Below are 19,655 nucleotides of genomic sequence, written 5' to 3'. Positions count from 1 at the left end.
TGGTAAATTTTTTAGCTTTGAGTTGTGAGACTGAATATTTAGATTTGCAGAATCCTTTATTTTGTTTAATACTGTTTTGCAGGCACGTATTTATAGCTAAATCACAGATATGATTTTCTTAATATTTGTATAAATTTAAGAAAAAGTTGAGTGAAATAGAAAATCTTATCAGAGTTCTATACTTTGTAAATAGTACTTTCAACTAAAATGTTAATTTGCATCTCAAATAATTTGATTTTGACACACCCTTACAAGATACATAACTTCATTACATATAGTAATAATAGAGGTTATGAGACTGATTTAATAATTTTGGATAAATTATTTTGCATATTACCCATGAAGAGAATATGTAGCTTATTGAATTGATATGGCTCTAAAACCATGTTAATTTAACAGATTGTGGCTTGGGAAAATAGTAGGAATAATTAAAGGTATTATAATGCTGAGTTTCCATTAGTTAATGACCATATGGACCATGGTGCATAGATTGTTATGAAATAGGCCACACAGGACTGTTGTGAAGAACAAATAGGAATTTTAAAATGCTCAGAAAACTGGAGGGTCCTATTAAAATTTTCTTTCGTTTGTTGTTTTCCTGATTTTTCTTTACTACAGTTAATAGCTTATATGATATGCTAATAAGTGCCAAACAGGGCCCTATTAAAGTTTTGTCTTATTGCTATTTATTAACAGGTGAATAATGATAGGCAATCTTTTTGTAGATAGAGCAAAGAAAATAAAACCAGGTGAAGACTCAGGTGAAACTCCCATGGAAACTCTGAGATGTTTATAGTTTGCTCTTGCCGTAATTAATTCTTTGAGAAGTCACTTATTTCCAGTCTCTTTCCCCTGCTGGATGGTAAATTAATGAGGGGTAAGGACTGTATTTGATGTGTCCTCCACTGCCTCCCAGTGTCCGGCAGAATGACAGGCACTTAAAAGGCATTCAGGAGTTTCCTGATATAAATTAATAGATTGTGGCTCATCAAATTTTTTCCCCTTTCTTTCTGACTACAGAGTAATATCTAGTTTTATTGTGCGGGAAAATGTTATCACCTCTAGCTAATTGTTGCTGCTAGCATTCTAGTACTTTTTTTCTGACTTGTTTACTATACTTATTTAAACTGTTGAGATGATCTTATGTATACAGATTTATGCTATGCTTGTTTTCTGCTTAATAGTATACCAGTATATTTTGTATGTCTTTGAAAATTTTGCATAAACATCCTTTGAAATGACTATGATAGTTTATTGTATTCGGTAGAATGACATGTTTCTTATTCATTTCCAAAATTTTAGCATTTACCTTGTACCTGACTTTTTGCTCTTATAGATAATCCTGAACTGAATATCTTATTATTTTTAGTCTATTTTTAGCTTTTTTCTCCTTAGATTTCTCAAGTGGGAATTGCTAAGAAGTAAAAGATAAGAACATTTTTAGAATTCTTAATTGTATCATCAAATTCCTTTGTGGAACTGTTAAATCATTTTGCATTTCCACTGGCAACATGTGAGAGGCTCCATTTAACAACCTATTGCCAGTATTTAGTGTTATTTAACAATCTTGACTAATTTGATAGAAGAAAATGGTACATTGCAATTAGCACATCTGTGACTACTAGGGAAGTCAAACATTTCTCCCAAAAATGTCTATTAACTGTTCCCTTTTTCTAAATTCATTGGTTTTCTGTTCATGTCTTATTCTAGAGCCTTAGTACTTTTTGATGAGATTTTTATTTACTAAGGCTAATAAGCTGTCACATTTTTAGCATATGCCATTTCCCAGTTATTTTAATTTTATTATTTTTTAATATACTACTGTAGTCATTTACATTTACTGTTTTCCTTTGTGATATTTTTCCCATTGCTATTAAGTTTAGGAAGTTCTTTATTAAGAAATCTGATAAATATTCCCTTTTTCTTCTATGGTTTTTAAGTATTTAATATGAAGTATAGCAGAAATAATAATTATTTTGCACTTGAATGTTTAATCTGTTTGGGATTACATCACCTGATGTTATATAAATCTGTAAATTTTTTTTCCCAAATAACAAATCAGTTATTCCAACACCATTTATTGAGTAATCCTTTCCACTTTATTAATACTGTAGTTATTTCTTACTTTTAATGAAGTTCATATCAGGCCAGTTTTTTCATTTCCTGACTAAAATGATACAGTGCAATATTATGTGTTATGTTTAATTGTAATGTGCCTAATTTTCTGTGCTGCTTTACAGACTGAATGTAGAAACTGACCCTCCAAGAAAGAGACCAAAAACTGGTTCTTCATGCCAAGGACTTGTTACACTCCAGGAAACATCATATTCAAATAATAATCAGATTATTTCACAGAGTCCTTCTTCAAATGGAACTAAAAAAGATATAAGTAAATGTGTAGATTTTCAAGTTAAAGATATTAAATTGGCAAATGTTAAGAGTAAGCTGGACCATGGAATTGAAAACTTTAGCTGTCCTAAGGTGGCCAAAGATGAGAAACCAAAAGCTGAGGGCCAGACAAGTGAAGAAAAAGGGCCTCATTTACTTGCTCAGAGGGAGAAGATGAAGGAATTCAAGAAAGGAAGGTACAATAAATTTAGAGACAGTTCTGAAAAATGTGCTTCAGAGAAATGCAAGAGAATCCAACTTTCTCAGGATTGTAATTTCCACAAGATAGTTAAGGAACCCCTTGAATCTAGAAGGAGAAGGATTAACTTCAAAATCCCAGTAAAATCTCGCAGTACCCTCCAGAATCTCGTACAAGAAAATGTGTTCACTTTAGGTTCTAACAAGTTAAAGACTAAACAGAAGAAAAAAGAATGCCTAGAAGGCTCCCAGTTTTCATTAAAGTTTACAAGGCACAGAAGTGAATATTTATTTTCTGATTCCACAAATAAGCAGACTGTCCATGAGTGGGAAGGAGAATATCATGAGCATCAAGAAATTAATGATTTAAGTTCTGGTGAAAACCTAACCCAGGTAAGATAGTGCAAAATGAATACAGACCTTAGTAAAGAGTTTAAATATAGTTAGGTTCGAGTTGTTTCTGTTATAATGATCGTAAAAGGCAAATTCTGTTTAGCAGGAAGATATGTTGGTTCTTTTATTTTACTCTGTAAATTCCAACTTCCATAAGAAACTATCCTGGCAACTATCAGGGACCCAAAATAGAAGGGATTGTGTAAAAATACAGAAGCAGCAGTTATAGATAGTCCTATCAGAAAAGTACTATGACAGTTTTCTCTAACTCCAGGTACGACAATTCCGGGGCTGATATTCCAAATAGCTGTTCCTCTAACAAATTATTCTTTTGAGTGCCCTGTATGTCAGGTACCGCAATCACAGTCATCGTTTTCAAAGACTTTCTTATATGAGGAGGTACAGAAACAGCCACCTCAAGTCTGACAAATACTTAATCACCTTATATGGGAACACATAGCGTGGGATTAACATGGCCTTGGATGGATTAATTCAGTAAGATTTACCGGAGGGGATAACATGTAAACTGAGAACTAAAGGTTGAATAGGAGTTATCCAGGTGAAGACAAGGTGGAGTGAGATGGGAGAAGCGGGAATGTTCCAGAGGGAACTATGTATACAGAGATCTAGGCTAGAAAGCTTGGCACATCTATTTTTGCTTCTAAATTATGTAGTAAATCAGCATTTGTGGACTAATTTGAAAACCTAATTGCAATAGCCTTGTTTCTATGGCAAATAAAATTGTTTATCTTTAGGAGAACTTTTAGAACTTTGGAACTTTAGAAGCTCTGAAATTTAGAGACTGCTTATAAACAGCAGTGGTGGAACTTACCTCTTTTTAGGAGTCAAGACTAGAGAGTGTTGTATAAGATACTTCCTTTGAAAAATGGAGGGATTGTAACTAGAGGGGCCAGAAGAGCTTGAGAAAGAGTACTCTTTTTTTTTTTTTTTTTTTTAAGAGTACTCTTTTTCACTGAACTTGAAAGGGTCCAAAGAAGGAAAGAATTGAGTTTGTTCTTTTTATTGCTTTCTTAAAGGAAAGCTTCAGTTTTCTTCTTGTGCTGTATAACCAGTTCTCTAGAGTAGAATGCAAGAAAGGAATCTGAGTTTTCCAGTTTGTTCATTGAACATCTTTGTATCATGGTTTGGTATTCCCCTGGTGCTGTATCTCTAAGGAACAGTATGAGATGTATCTTACCTACTTTTTTGCTCTCTGTTTAGAATTATTACAAAAACCAAACAAGGTACATAGCATGGATATTAAGTTGTAGGGGAAGCAGTTTTTGCATGATTACTTTTCAGTTATTGGAATTAAAACTCTTTATATTCCTTTGATAGCAATCTTGTCTGACTGAAAGTCATTTAGATGCAGGAGCAGCAAGTAAATATTGTTCTTATCTTGAATATGTTATTGTTACCATTATTAGTGACAGTAGCTAATCATCTTTTTTTTTTTTCATTTATTTTTATTAGTTGGAGGCTAATTACTTTACAGTATTGTAGTGGTTTTTGCCATGCATTGACATGAATCAGCCGTGGATTTACATGTGTTCCCCATCCCGATCCCCCCTCCCGCCTCCCTCCCCATCCCATCCCTCTGGGTCTTCCCAGTGCACCAGCCCTGAGCACTTGTCTCATGCATCCAACCTGGGCTGGTGATCTGTTGCTAATCATCTTAATATTATATTTGTTTTCCTCATAAATTCCTCAATGGATAATTGTCTTCCTAAAATAGTGAGTTTACAAAGAAGTAATTGTATTTTTTTGTATTCAGTGATCCTGTTATGCTTTCCTAGGAGAAAGTGACTTCTTTTTTCCCCTAGGCTTACAGTTCTTTGTTATAGACCCTTTTCAGTTTGCATTCTCCCCTCACCATTGTTAACTAATATTCTAGAGATTTACTGTTTATAGGCCACTTTTATAAATGGTATCCAACTTAATTCTTATCATTCTCTGGGGTAGAAATTCATCAGTTTATCTAAATGTTAATTAAAGGTACCTATTATTTTTTAGGCATTTAGAGTTTGAATAAGACACTTTTACCCTCAAAAAGTTCCCAGAGAGGTAGATTAGTAAACAAATACAATTGCAGATACAGTGAAGAAAATATTAGAGCCCTGGGAATTTGGCTGGTGTTAGTATAAATTTGGAAGTGAGTTAAGGAAGGGCTCATTAAGAGATTCTTAAGAGATTCTCTTAAGCTTGGAGATTCTTAAGCTTGGTGTTGAAAAATGTGTAGAGCAAAGAATAGAAGTGTTATCCTGCCAGGGGAAATGATCAGTTGTGTAGTGGCCCAGAGTTGTGAGATTGCATGGCACAGGCATACATGAGCATTTATGTTGTTCAGTTTGACTTGAGATGTGTTGAGAATCTATATGAGAGAAGTTGGAGAGAAATCCAGGGTCTAGGCAATGGATTCCTTTATCTCTCCTGGGAAAGACTTTTTTTTATCTTGTAGATAGGACAGGGCCACTGAATAGTCAGGTTTTTAGTTTGGAATCACTCCAGCAAATAAAGCCATTGTTGTTACTCTCTTTTATCATCTCCAGGGAAGGCTTTATCCCAATCCATGGACTTAATAAAACATGGAAGGGGGGAGGCAAAGTTGAATGCCCTCTAAGACTTTCTTTTATAATAAGGATTTGAAGTTGATAGAAAGTTTTTTGAAATCACTGGAAGTGACTTATAGTCAAAGAGAGGGAAGGGTAGTAGTGACCTAAGTAAAAGAATGAAAAGACTTCGAATGTCAGAAGTTGCAGGAAGTTCTATAATAATCTCTTGCTTGGTTGGCACTCCTTAGCTGAAGAGAATCTAAAGTTCTAGTGAGATTTAAAGTCAGGTGGAGAAGGCATTATAGAACCCAGGGTCATGGGAGAGTACAGCTGTAACGGGCCTACGTGTGTGATGTGTGTGGTATTGTATTGTGTGAAGATTGATACTGGAAAGTTAGGGTAGAAGCTCAATTCCCAACAAAGCAACATAGGATACACTCTTTTAAAGAGAGCCTACAGTTTATATCCAGCTTCTTCTAAAATACATGAGTGTTTGGTGTTATCTTGGAGAATTCTTAGAAGATGATTTGGTTTAGTAGAGGCTTAGTTAAGTTCCTTGTCACCTGTATGTAGGATCGGGTAAATCTCAGCCGCTCACTGAAAGTGCCAGTGAAAAACTGAAATTAGAGAGATCTTCAGTCTTTGCTGGGAGACAAAAAATAAAACACCCATACATTTTCAGTCTTCTTCTCCCTCAGCCATATAATAATCTTCCCAGTTTCTTTTGTTGTTTTGTCATGTCACTTTTAGAAATGGTTCATTTACTAATAGATGAAAATTTCCCACCACCAAGGCCCGGTATTCTTTTTATCTTTGCCATGGTTATTTCTGTTTCTTAAGGTGGCAAGTTTTGTTCTTAGAATATGAGTATTTTTAGGGAGGCATATATATGAATGAGTAAATCTTAAAGAATTTTTACTATGTTTCATGACTTAATAGAATGAAGCTTTTCTATTCTTGGGACAGTTTTTCATTTGGGGGCAATATTGCCTCTTAGTGGGTTGGCAAATGATTTGATGGAGACTTTTTTTTTTTTTCCTGTTCATTGTTTTTCTTTTTATTGCATTTATGGAAGCATGCACCCCCAAAGAGCATAGTTTACTGGAATATAAACTGAAGTATAGATAATTTTCTCTTCAACTCTATTTACATCAAATTCTGTCTCTGTTACAGCACTGAAATTGCTTGGGCAAAGGGATGGAGACATTTTTGATTGTCAGGGATGGGAGGAGGGTAGGTATCTAGTAGGTAGAGGGAAGAGATGCTTCTAAACATCCTACAATGCATAGAACAACCCCAAATGCTTTGTGTTTTTCTATTTAAAGAAGACTTTAAAGCCATGTTGATTGCTTTTTATTTGTGACAGTCATTTATACTTTTGTGTCTTCTGAGTCAGTGCCCCTTGATAAAAGAAAGGTTTCTCACCTCTGCTCTAAAGTTAGATTCTACTTTAATTTCTTTACATTATAATATATCAGGGAACTACTTACCTGAAGTGAGAAGAGTATTAACCCCCAAAACAATCATCTGATCCCGAATGTCAGTAGTGCCACAGCTGAAAAATCTTATTCTAAGTGTATGCTTAACTAATTAATAAAATTACTTTTCATTTCAGACTTTTGAAGCACCATGTTCTTCAGTGTCACTTGAAAGTATTCAAGATACAGATCAAGAGGTTACTGACATATTTGTTTACTTTGAATATTTTTAATGAAATTAAGATGGGGGTTCCTATTTTAATAAAAAATAATGATTATAAAAACTTTTATAGTACGAAAATAACAGTGATATCTCTACTTAATTCAGTATATAAGTATTTATGAAGCCCTGAAAAATCCTTTGGAAAAGTATTTCCATTTACTCAATCACCTTTTGGCCTTTTTTTTCTAATAAGCTCTAGTTTGTTTTGAATAAAAAGCATGGAACCTATGCTCACAATGTTAATTTTAATTTAATGTTATGTTTTTGCATACTTATGCCTCAGCTTACCAAAATACAGCATGATATTAATGTTTTTGCCTCATTTTTCTAATTAGCAATAAGAGGAAAATGTTCAGTGAAAATGAAAACACATAATATTTATTTTTTTACCTGTTGCTTAATTTCTCAGCTAGAATCTCCTGGTCAAACCTAATAGAAGTAGTGCATGTAATTTTATGTTCCCTGCTTCTAAATTAAAATTAGATTCACAGAACACTTTGTATTTTTCTATTTAAAGGAGACTTTAAAACCATGTTGATTGCTTTTTATTTGTGACAGTCAGTTATATTTTTATGTCTTCTGGGTCAATGCCCCTTGATAGAAGAAAGATTTCTCACCTCTGCTCTAAAATTAGATTATACTTTTATTTCTTTACATTATAATACATGAGGGAACTACTACCCTGAAATGAAAAAAGTATAAAGATCTGGATTTCAGTTTTTGATAGTTAATTAACAATCTTAGAAATCTTAGGAAGAGTGCTGATCATCCAGATATTTGGCTCCTAAAGTACTTTGAAGTGAGAGTGGAAATGAAAATTAACTTATTTTGGAAGTCTCATGTATTAGACCCCATGTGAGGTTTTTCATGTTATTTCACTTAATCCTTACAAAAAGTACTAAAAGGATATAAATATTTACCATTCCTATTGTGTAAATAAACTAGACCCATGGTGTTTAAATAATTTGCCTAAGGTTGTAATAAGAATAAGAGAAAAAAAAAAAAAAGAATAAGAGAAGAGCCATTTTATTTATTTTTTATTTTTTTTAAAGAGATTAAAAAAATTTTTTTTGACTGTGGTTGATTTGCAATGTTATGTTAGTTTCAGGTGTACAGCAAAGTTGATTCAGTTATAGATATACATATATCTGTTCTATTTCAAATTCTTGTCCTATAAACCCTGTATATGTTTATAAATCTGTGGTTTTTTACCATAAGCTTACATATTTTTGTAAAATTTTTACTTTCCAAAGACTATCTCATATTAAGTGAATTAAGAATTAATTGCTTTCTTATTAATCTGCAGAGAAAATAATTCAAAATTTTTTTTGTGGGTCTTTTGCAATTTAGATGCAGATAGTAGAAGAGCTTCATGCTGCTCGTGTGGGAAAAAGTGTGGATTTACCTGTGGTTCCACCTTCAGGAGAGTTAATGAGTATGGAAATTGACATGGTAGAAGATGATACACGCTCCTCTGCTGGTATACCCTGTATGTGTATGACTGTGTTTGCGCTCCCCTATGTTTTCTCTGTTTAGTTTTTATAATATTTAGGTTGAAAGTGTTAAAATGTGCTCATTTGAATGAATAAAATATGGTATATTTCTTTCAGTTGTAGGAATCAGGTCTATGATTTGTGTTATCATTTGCATTGTATATCTCACATTATTAGGCAGTTAGAAATATTTTCCTTCTTTTTTTTACCTAAAGGCAGTAATCAGAATTATGAGTAGTCTGTTATTCTTGCTCTTAATCATAACTTTTACTGGTTTTAAGTTTGTAAAGCCCTGATGAGAAACAGTGCAATTTTCTCAAAGGTATTCCTGAATTTCTTATTTATATAATAAAACTGTGATTATTCTTACTCCTGAGAGAAGAAAATGACAGATGTCCTCCAGAGTATGCTACTATACAGTTTTGAATTGCATTTATAAAAATAGTAACGCTGCTACATTATATTCATGTTGCATTTTCCAATTTATTGTTTTCTGTGAATCAACTCACCTGTTCCTGTTATGACCCTAAGAAGAAATAATACTAGTATTATTAGTTTTCTTTCTTTTATACATAGTTATCTTTTCAGTGTTATTTCACAATATATTAAAATTAGCTTAGCATTCCTAACTGGATAACTACCAGTGATAAGAGTGCAGGGTTTGACAACATAATTACTGCTGTCATAAGCTAGTTTATGATTTAAAAATCTACCCATAAGTAATATGCAATATTCTACTGGTGGATAATTAAACACTGATTACTGTTCTTTCTCTTAAGAATTGGAGTAAATGCATTTTTGTTTAAAGGATTGCCGTAAGAATGCTATCAGAGTTCTGTGATAACAAAGTTTTAGTTACTGTACAAGTGTGTTACAAATGTCAATTCTCACTTTGCTTTTTTTCCCTAGCAAATACTGCTTCAGACAAAAAGCTTCTAATTGTTATTGACACAAATATTCTAATGAATCATCTCAAATTTGTTAGACTTTTGATGACAACAGAAATCCCAGGTATTTATAAAACAAAATGATTCTGATTTTATTTGAGTTAATACTTTATATCAATAGTAATGTGAGTTTTTTACTCCCTGTAAACTTACTTTCATTTGGATATGTTGTTAAGCGCAAACATACACAGCACAATCAGCTTAAGTAAAAAGGGGGGAAAAAGAGCCTTTACTGGTTAATCTAGCTTCTAAACTTACTCTTCTTTGATCTCTGGTAGTATTAATATTTATTTTTATAATGTTCTCTTGACACTTGTATCTGTTTTTAGTTCCTATTTTTATGTATTATCTCTTCATTTAGATTATGAATGTCTTTAAAACTTTTAATTGTCCTACAGCAGTTCGATTTAGTAGCTTAATACATGTTTGTTGACTTATAAGAAATCTTTTTATTTTTTAGGCTTTGACAGACTGGTGTTAATAATTCCCTGGGTGGTTGTACAAGAGCTGGATCGTATGAAGGCAGGAAAATTACTGAAACGTGCCCAGCACAAAGCTATACCTGCAGTTCATTTCATCAATGACAGTCTCAGAAATCAAGATAGGAAGCTATGGGGTCAGTCAATACAACTTGCATCTCAAAAACTTTGTAAGTGTTGTCCTCTCAGGGTGTTTCCTGATTAAGATTTGTTTAGATGCTGACTCATTATTGCAGGGAAATGGTGCAAAACTTAATACTATAAGTATTGCATTATGAAATGGCAAGACACAGTGATGCTTTGGAGTGTTCCATTAGGCTTGTTTTGGAGGTCTTTGATAATTTATTTTCTGTTTCTCCTAGACCTTATTAGGAAGGTCTGTGATTTCACAGATAGTAACTGTATAGTTCTGTATGCCTAGTTGTCTGTATTACTGTACTTGGATTGATTTTTTTAAATACCTTGCTGAGTGATGAGGCCTGTAAGTGATCTGTGTTACTAATCATCGTCTGCGTGCTCAGTTGCTTCAGTCATGTCTGACTCCATGCGAGCCTGTGAACTGTAGCCTGCCCTGGGATTCTCCAGGCAAGAATACTGGAGTGAGTTGCCATGCCCTTCTTCAGGGCATCTTCCCGACCCAGGAATTGAACCTGTGTCTCCTGCCTTGCTGGAGAAGGCAATGGCACCCCACTCCAGTACTCCTGCCTGGAAAATCCCATGGATGGAGGAGCCTGGTGGGCTGCAGTCCATGGGGTCGCACAGAGTCAGACACGACTGAAGTGACTTAGCAGCAGCAGCTGCTCCTGCCTTGCAGGTGGATTCGTTTAACTGCTGAGCTACCAGGGAAGCTGCTAATCACCACTACATGCAGTTAATATAATACAGAGATAGGTGTTGTTTGCTCTTGTTTGTCACAACCTATAATAAGGAGGTCAGAGAAGGCAATGGCACCCCACTCCAGTACTCTTGCCTGGAAAATCCCATGGACGGAGGAGCCTGGTAGGCTGCGGTCCACAGGGTCACTAAGAGTTGGACAGACTGAGCGACTTCGCTTTCACTTTTCACTTTCATACATTGGAGAAGGAAATGGCAACCCACTCCAGTGTTCTTGCCTAGAGAATCCAAGGGACGGGGGAGCCCTATGGGCTGCCGTCTCTGGGGTTGTACAGAGTCAGACACAACTGAAGTGACTTAGCGGCATAATGAGGAGGTATTTTTATAATAGAGATCTATAGATTTTCTCCTGATTTTTAGCATATTAGTTTTTCTGGGGTTTTTTTTAGACGTTTAAAAATTAGTCTTAGAACCAAAGTGTGTACTTCATGTTTTGTATAACTATTTGGTAAAAAATCTTTGTAAAAGCAACACAGTTGCCTCTGCAGAGTTTATATTTACATGTAGAGGATATATTTCATTCTTTAAGAATTTGTTTATTCCCAACTCAGAATTATTTGCATATGTAGATTTGTATTATTTTAAATATCATGAATTTATGTTGTTTGCTGTATCCATATTCACCATAAGATATGAAAGAATTTATCCTAAGATGAGTCTAATTATGATATTAAACCTGAGAAGGCTTTTGGCACAGCTGTTTAGTCTTAAATCTTTGAAGAAAAAGGGCCTCTACCATTAATTCCCTTTACAAATAATTATTAGCTCTTAGTATATTCCAGTACAGTGCTTATGCATTTTGAGTAGGAACATCATGTGAAGTTTAAGAGCTTTTAAAGGAAACAACTTAAAAAAAATCACTTATTAGAGTTAAGAAAATACTAAAATATTTTAACACATTATATTAAATTGAATGTTTTAATTTTTTGTTTTTTTTTTTACTTTCTATTATGAAAACCTTCAAATACAGAAATAGATAGAACAAGACAGTGAATGAATCCCTGTGTGCTTTTCACTCATTTTCAGTGATTCTCAACATTTTGGCGAGAATTTTTTTCATTCTCTCATTTCCTTTTCACCTTCTCTCCCAACTCCTGAAACTCCTGTAGTACTTTGGTATATAAAGCTAACAGAAAGTATGTAAGTCTTGAATGTTTTTAATGAACACAAGACTTACATACTTTAGAAACACTGGTCCTCTGGCAACTGCTTATTTCTGGTATTGAGTCAATATGAAAATGTTCTTTCAAATGAGCCTTGTGTCTAGGGTTTTTAATGTCTGAGAGGTTCAAAAATCATTAAAAGTGTTTCACATGGAAAAAAAAAAAAAAGCTAACAGAAAGGACTTTTTAAAAAAACAACCACACAATTAACAAAACCTCTGTCTAAGCCATCATTTCAGTAAACCTCCAATCCTTAAGAAGAGGTGAGAATTTTTTTTACTCATAATTTGTTCCTTGTTAGTTGATAAAAATTATATTTTAGTGTATAATTGTACAGATGATGATAGTAATAGACAACATTGGTATGGCCGTTATTCTCCAGACCCTTTTCTAAGTGCTTTACAGCTTGCATCTCATTCAAAACTTATACTACTTGTGGAAGACCTATTCTGCTGATGAGGAAATTGAGACATAGAGATGTTAAGAACTCATCCGAGATGGAATTCCTTCAACAGATTGACTTTGAGACTTATTTTAGAAGAACTAATAGATATTTTGGCCACATTTATTATTTATAGATACTTGATATGTGTCTTTTGACTTTTCAGTTTTTATGTGCTTTTTTTGATGTTTTTACTTCTTCAGTCTGTGCTTTTAGGATCATTAAGGAGGATAAATCATAGTAGTGGTCTCAAACTTCTGTGCTGCTTCAGTTTCTGGGCCTTGCTGGAAAGCCATACTTTCCTTTAATGCTTCAATTTTATATTATTTGGTCTTAATTTTGCTAAATTGTGCTTTTAGTTACAAGGTTATAGATTAGTCTTTATAGATTATTTGTGTAATTGTCTTTGTCAGATAAATCCTTTATATATCATTGTTATCTGTCAAACTGATTGTTTGAAACATTGTTTATATAAAATCTAGTGCACTTAATATATTTATTCTGTTGATAATGATTTTATGATCTCCTTTAGAAATATCCCTAGTCATTTTTATTATAGTAAAATTATATTTTACATTCTAATGATAAATTGAAAATTATAAAAATTTAATTCAGGACTTTTGAATAAAATTAAAATACTTGTTTGGAGAAAAGCAAGAACAAGACAGTCTTTAATTATGCTTTATATCTGTTGAGCACATTTGCCACTAACTCTAATAATTGCTTATGTAGATGTATTATTTTGTTTAATGTAATCATTGAGTATTATAACTGTATTTTTTTTAGACAGGCATTTTCCATTAAAAAAAAGAAAAATGCCACAAATTGAATAAAAATAGTCTATGTTATTAATAAATAGACTTAGTTGAACATAATTTTAGTGTTGTTCTCTTCTCAAAATTGTACTTTTTTGATGTAGTATGCATTATGATGAGAATAGGATTTGAAATCTGATTGACCTGAACTTTTTGAGCTGACCTGGAGAAAGTTAAAGGTGAGGAAACTGAATAAATAAAATGGGGGGAAATGACCTCCGACTGAAAATATGGTTCTGAAGATTGGCTGAACTAATTAAAGTGCTTAATGGTTTAATGTTTGAAATAGGTGATAATTCTTTTGTGTCCTCTTATGTGAGAAAGTTATACAGATGGATTAGAAAAACTAAATTTCCCTAAATGGATAAAGATTATTAATAGGTAATTCACAAAAGAAGAAATACATTTAGTCAGCCTTTTTTGTTCAAGGTAAATATTTTTCCATTTGCTGTTTTAAATATACTTCTTATGTGTAAAAATTTTTAGTTTATATTTTTTGCATTTTCCTTTTTTATTTTTATTGCTCCTAAATTTAGAAAGATACTTCTTCCCAGCACTTGATAGGAACACAGCACTCAGTGCATAGGGAATATGAATTAGTAACTTTTCAGGAGAGCAATTTATCAGTGTGTATTATGAAGCCTAAAGAGATGATTTGTCTTTCTTGCAATTATTCTAAAGAAATAATCAGAGTTACAGTGATTTATGTAATTAATGTTCATCATAGCATGCTTTATACAGCAAAAAATTGGAAACAGTCTGACAGTTGGAGATGTTACATATAATGCTATAACCAAGTGAGAGAATTACTAATTTTGAAAAATGTTAATGATGTGATATTAAACAGAATAGTATTTAAAAGAATATAAACTACAATCCTAAATTCCTTAGATTAATTCAGGCAAAGAAAGACAAATATCATGTGTCACTTATATATGGAATCTAAAAAGTAATACCAAAAAACCACCCAGAAATTTGTCTCACAATTCTGAAGACTGGAGGTCTAAAATCAAGGTGTCAACAGGGTTATCTCCTTCTGACAACTATGAGAGAAACATCTGTTCCAGACTTCCTTCTTGGCTTGTAAATGGGCATCTTCTCCTTATGTCGCTTCATATCCTCTTCTCCCTCCCCATATCTGGTTCCAAATTTCCCCTTTTTACTTAGAATATCAATCCTTTTGGGTTAGTTCAGTTCAGTCGTTCAGTCGTGTCCAACTCTTTGCGACTCCATGAACTGCAGCACGCCAGGCCTCCCTGTCCATCACCAACTCCTGGAATCCACCCAAACCATTGAGTCAGTGATGCCATCCACCCATCTCATCCTCTGTCATCCCCTTCTCCTCCTGCCCTCAATCTTTCCCAGCATCAGGGTCTTTTCAAAGGAGTCACTCTTCGTGGCCAAAGTATTGAAGTTTCAGCTTCAACATCAGTCCTACCAATGAACACCCAGGACTGATCTCCTTTAGGATGGATTGGTTGGATCTTCTTATAGTCCACGGGACTCTTTAAGAGTCTTCTCCAACACCACAGTTCAAAAGCAGCAATTCTTTGACACTCACCTTTCTTTACAGTCCAACTCACATCCATACATGACCACTGGAAAAATCATAGCCTTGACTAGACGGACCTTTGTTGATGGCGTAATGTCTCTGCTTTTTAATATGCTGTCTAGGTTGGTCATAACTTTCCTTCCAAGGAGTAAGCGTCTTTTAATTTCATGGCTGCAGTTACTGTCTGCAGTGATTTTGGAGCCCAGAAAAATAAAGTCAGCCACTGTTGCCACTGTTTCCCCATCTATTTGCCATGAAGTGATGGGACCAGATGCCATGATCTTCATTTTCTGAATGTTGAGCCTTAAGCCAACTTTTTCACTCTCCTGTTTCACCTTCATCAAGAGGCTCTTTAGTTCTTCTTCGCTTTCTGCCATAAGGGTGGTGTCATCTGCATATCTGAGGTTATTGATATTTATCCCGGCAATCTTGATTCCAACTTGTGCTTCCTCCAGCCCAGCGTTTCTCATGATGTACTCTGCATATAAGTTAAATAAGCAGGGTGAAAATATACAGCCCTGACGTACTCCTTCCCGATTTGGAACCAGTCTGTTGTTCCATGTCCAGTTCTAACTGTTGCTTCCTGACCTGCCCACAGGTTTCTCGAGAGGCAGGTGCTCTGGTATTCCCATCTCTTGAAGAATTTTCCACAGTTGATTGTGATCCACACAGTCAAAGGCTTTGGCATAGTCAATAAAGCAGAAATAGATGTTTTTCTGGAACTCTCTTGCTTTTTTGATGATCCATCAGATGTTGGCAATTTGATCTCTGGTTCTTCTGCCTTTTCTAAAACCAGCTTGAACATCTGGAAGTTCACGGTTCACATATTGCTAAAGCCTCGCTTGGAGAATTTTAAACATCACTTTACTAGTGTGTGAGATGAGTGCAATTGTGTGTTAGTTTGAGCAATTTTGGCATTGTCTGTCTTTGGGATTGGAATAAAAACTGACCTTTTCCAGTCCTGTGACCACTGCTGAGTTTTCCAAATTTGCTGGCATATAGAATGCAGCACTTTCTTAGCATCATCTTTCAGGATTTGAAATAGCTCACCTGGAATTCCATCACCTCCACTAGCTTTGTTCATCATGATGCTTCCTAAGGCCCACTTGACTTCACATTCCAGGATGTCTGGCTCCAGGTGAGCGATCACACCATTGTGATTATCTGGGTCATGGAGATCTTTTTTGTACAGTTCTTCTGTGTATTCTTGCCACCTCTTCTTAATATCTTCTGCTTCTGTTAGGTCCCTTCCATTTCTGTCCTTTTTTGTGCCCATCTTTGCATGAAATGTTCCCTTGGTATCTCTAATTTTCTTGAAGAGATCTCTAGTCTTTCCCACCCTCTTGTTTTCCTCTATTTCTTTGCATTGATCGCTGACACTAATGAACTCATTTTAGCTTGCAAAAAACCAAAAATAGGATTTCAAAGAATATAGATTACAATCCCAAGTTCCTTAGATTGTGCATATATACTTAGATATATTGAGTTGATGACATTATGACATATTTTAGTTTTCTTTATATTTTTGGAATTTTTCAGATTTTCTATAATTATTTTATTTTTATAATTAGGTAAAAATGACACCTGTTACACCAGACATTTGTTCCATCATTTTTATATTTTCTTTTATTACATTTTTGTTGGATCATTTACTTGCAAGATATTTGTACTAGACGCTGTTTTAACTGTTGAGGCTGCAGCAGTGAATGAAGCATACAAAGCCTGCTGTTGAGAAGCTTTTATTCTATTAATATGCTAAATGTCATATTAATTATAATTTATACAGTAGTTATTTTGGTGTCAAATGTGAATAGAGGTCATTGCTATTGAGATGCAGTTAAGCTGAGTCTTAAGTAATCAACATATTACTTAAGCACTTGATATCACCATATATTGGGCCGAGTGTTTTATATAAATTTTCTCATTTAATCTTCCTTCTTATGCAATTTGCCCATTATTACATGTCTAGTAAATGAGAAAGCAAGAATTCAAACCCACATCATCTGTTTTCAGAGTCTTTGTTCAATTTTGAACAGTTCCTGAGCAAGTGCTCAAAAATATTTGTTGATAAAAATATTTCATGAATATTCTTAAAAGTTTAGGTATACCTTCTGGGCCTGTGTATTCTAGAAAAAAGTGACAGAACAAGTAATCATGAACCTTGATACCTTTAGAGCAATGTACTTACTGTATGCTCTAAATCTCCTTTGGTTGGTCAAATTGAGTTGCTAAAGTTAACCATTGATTTTGAGCTGCCCATTTTGCATTATTGTGGTATTTACTTTGTAAGCTAAAAGCAGGAAAATTGGCTGCTGTAATATATGTCTGTCTGGCTTACTGGTTGTCTGGTTAAAGATCTGAATCATATGTCTCTCAGGTTCATGCTATGAGATCAGTTGAGTTTTGTCTAGACTTCGCCATGAGATTGTGAGACCCCAAAGAACTTGTCTTTTGACAGGCATAGGAACCTGGTGCTGCTTAGACCTTAGAAAAATGTTTATTGCATGCTTGAATGAGTTTTCTAATTTGAAAGTTTAGAGGACTCAGTGATATAGGCTAAAAGTTGAGGGGAGAAAAAGGTTATAATCTGGGGAAAAAGTTAAGGCTCACTGGCCAGCATATCTTGACTTTTAGTGTGTAAGAGACTTGCCAAGGGCTTAAATCAATCTTTGGATCCAGGCTTCAAAGATTCTTATCCATAAATGGATCTGGGGTTTAATCTTCCTTTCTATATTTTTAATAAGTACCCCAGGGAATTCTGAGGCAGGTAGTGTAAGGACTTCTAAAAATGCTATCTTTGGTCCTCTTTCTACATATTACTTTCTTTTCACACACACACATACACACACACAATTTATTACATGCTTTAAGACTTGGAGAATACCAGAGGACACTATATCAGCTATATACTAACATTTGTTAGAAATTAATTTTTGTATTCTCTGCCCATGTTGTCGTCTTCTGTACATTGATCTCTAATTGTTATTGCTTCAGTTCAGTTCAGTTCAATTGCTCAGTCGTGTCTGAGTCTTTGTGACACCATGAATCACAGCACGCTAGGCCTCCCTGTCCATCACCAACTCCCAGAGATTACTCAAACTCATGCCCGTCGAATCGGTGATGCCATCCAGCCATCTCATCCTCTGTCATCCCCTTCTCCTCCTGCCCCCAATCCCCCCAAACATCAGGGTCTTTTCCAATGAGTCAACTCTTCGCATGAGGTGGCCCAAGTATTGGAGTTTCAACTTCAGCATCAGTCCGTCCAGTGAACACCCAGGACTGATCTCCTTTAGGATGGATTGGTTGGATCTCCTTGCAGTCCAAGGGACACTTCAAGAGTCTTCTCCAGCACCACAGTTCAAAAGCATCAATTTTTTGGCGCTCAGCTTTCTTTACAGTCCAACTCTCACATCCATATGTGACCACTGGAAAAACCATAGCCTTGACCAGACGGACCTTTGTTGGTTATTGCTTAGAGGTTAAGAAAAAGCAGACACATGAAAGTGGCTCTGTTGCTGGTAGAACAATTGCTCATTATTTTGCTGACCTCTTTTAAGTTAATATGAAACAAAATATAATCATATAATTTGCTTATAATCTCTTAAGTGACTGAACTAAGACTAGAATTCATAGCTTTTGGTTTCTAGTATGGCATTTGAACCTACTGATCACATTTCTTTCTTTTGGGTTTATTAATAGGCATATTCTCTTCTGTTTTAGTAAACTATCAATTTAATAAACTATCAGTTAATTAAACTCATAAATATGTGAATTCTAAATCCAGAATTTTCAGGTCATTGTTTTTGTTGTGTTTTATCTTCCTCTTCTTATTTAAAAAGTTTTCTTTGTTTTAGATGATTCAATTTGAAAACATGGCCTAAATTGTTTATACAGTTCCCAGATTTTAAGTGTGCTTATTGATTGTTGCTTTTGCTAAATTCACAGATGGATTGAGTGATGAGAACAATGATGATCGTGTATTAAAATGCTGTCTTCAGTACCAAGAACTATTCCCTTGTTCTGTTGTTATTTTGTGCACGTGAGTTTAATAATCATTTTACTCTCTTTTAAAAAAATAGCAGTTTCTATTAATTTTAAAAAATCATACTGTAATGGCCATACCAAGGATCAAAAACATACATAATATTCTAAATCTCCCAGTAAATGTATTGTTATATTTCACATTCTTATAATGTGCAGATTGTAGAGGAATGAGATTTGAATGTCATGAAGTTTCATTTCAACTTGTTATATGATATTTAGAAAACTTTTGAAAAAGCAAGGGAGAGTCAATTTAATATCCCAATAAAATAGTTAGAAATGAAAATCTACATTTTGGTCATGAGGCAAGAGGGTTAATTAATTAATTTGTTGGGAAAGGCTAATGTATGTTGCAATTATATCCTGAGTGCCTGTAACAGAGTTAAGAGTTGGAATTCTGGGTCTACCATTTACCAGCTTTGTGAACTTGGAAAGTAGCTTAATGTTTCCTTATGTGTGAAGCATAGGGAGAATAATAATACCTGCATTTATGAGGATATTGTGAGTATTTAATCAGAAAAAGTATGCATGTATGACTTGGAAGAGTGCCTCATACATAAAATTATCTCAGTAAGAGTTTTTCCTCCTCCTCTTGTC

At 34.3% G+C, this 19,655-nt stretch overlaps 1 protein-coding gene across 2 annotated transcripts in view; it reads left to right on the top strand.

The window, feature by feature from the left end:
* Nucleotides 1–19,655, top strand: part of SWT1 (SWT1 RNA endoribonuclease homolog) — a 93,631-nt gene that overhangs the window by 12,086 nt on the left and 61,890 nt on the right. For both annotated transcript variants that reach the window (XM_020901919.2, XM_070473939.1), the window contains exons 5-10: nt 2,241–2,979; nt 7,147–7,206; nt 8,583–8,721; nt 9,635–9,736; nt 10,133–10,321; nt 18,963–19,056. In XM_020901919.2, the coding sequence (XP_020757578.2) occupies nt 2,241–2,979; nt 7,147–7,206; nt 8,583–8,721; nt 9,635–9,736; nt 10,133–10,321; nt 18,963–19,056 (1,323 nt within the window). The remainder of the gene's footprint in view (nt 1–2,240; nt 2,980–7,146; nt 7,207–8,582; nt 8,722–9,634; nt 9,737–10,132; nt 10,322–18,962; nt 19,057–19,655) is intronic.

Source organism: Odocoileus virginianus, chromosome 11, assembly GCF_023699985.2.
Source record: "Odocoileus virginianus isolate 20LAN1187 ecotype Illinois chromosome 11, Ovbor_1.2, whole genome shotgun sequence".
NCBI lineage: Eukaryota > Metazoa > Chordata > Mammalia > Artiodactyla > Cervidae > Odocoileus > Odocoileus virginianus.
This window is presented reverse-complemented; position numbering and strand designations above follow the sequence as displayed.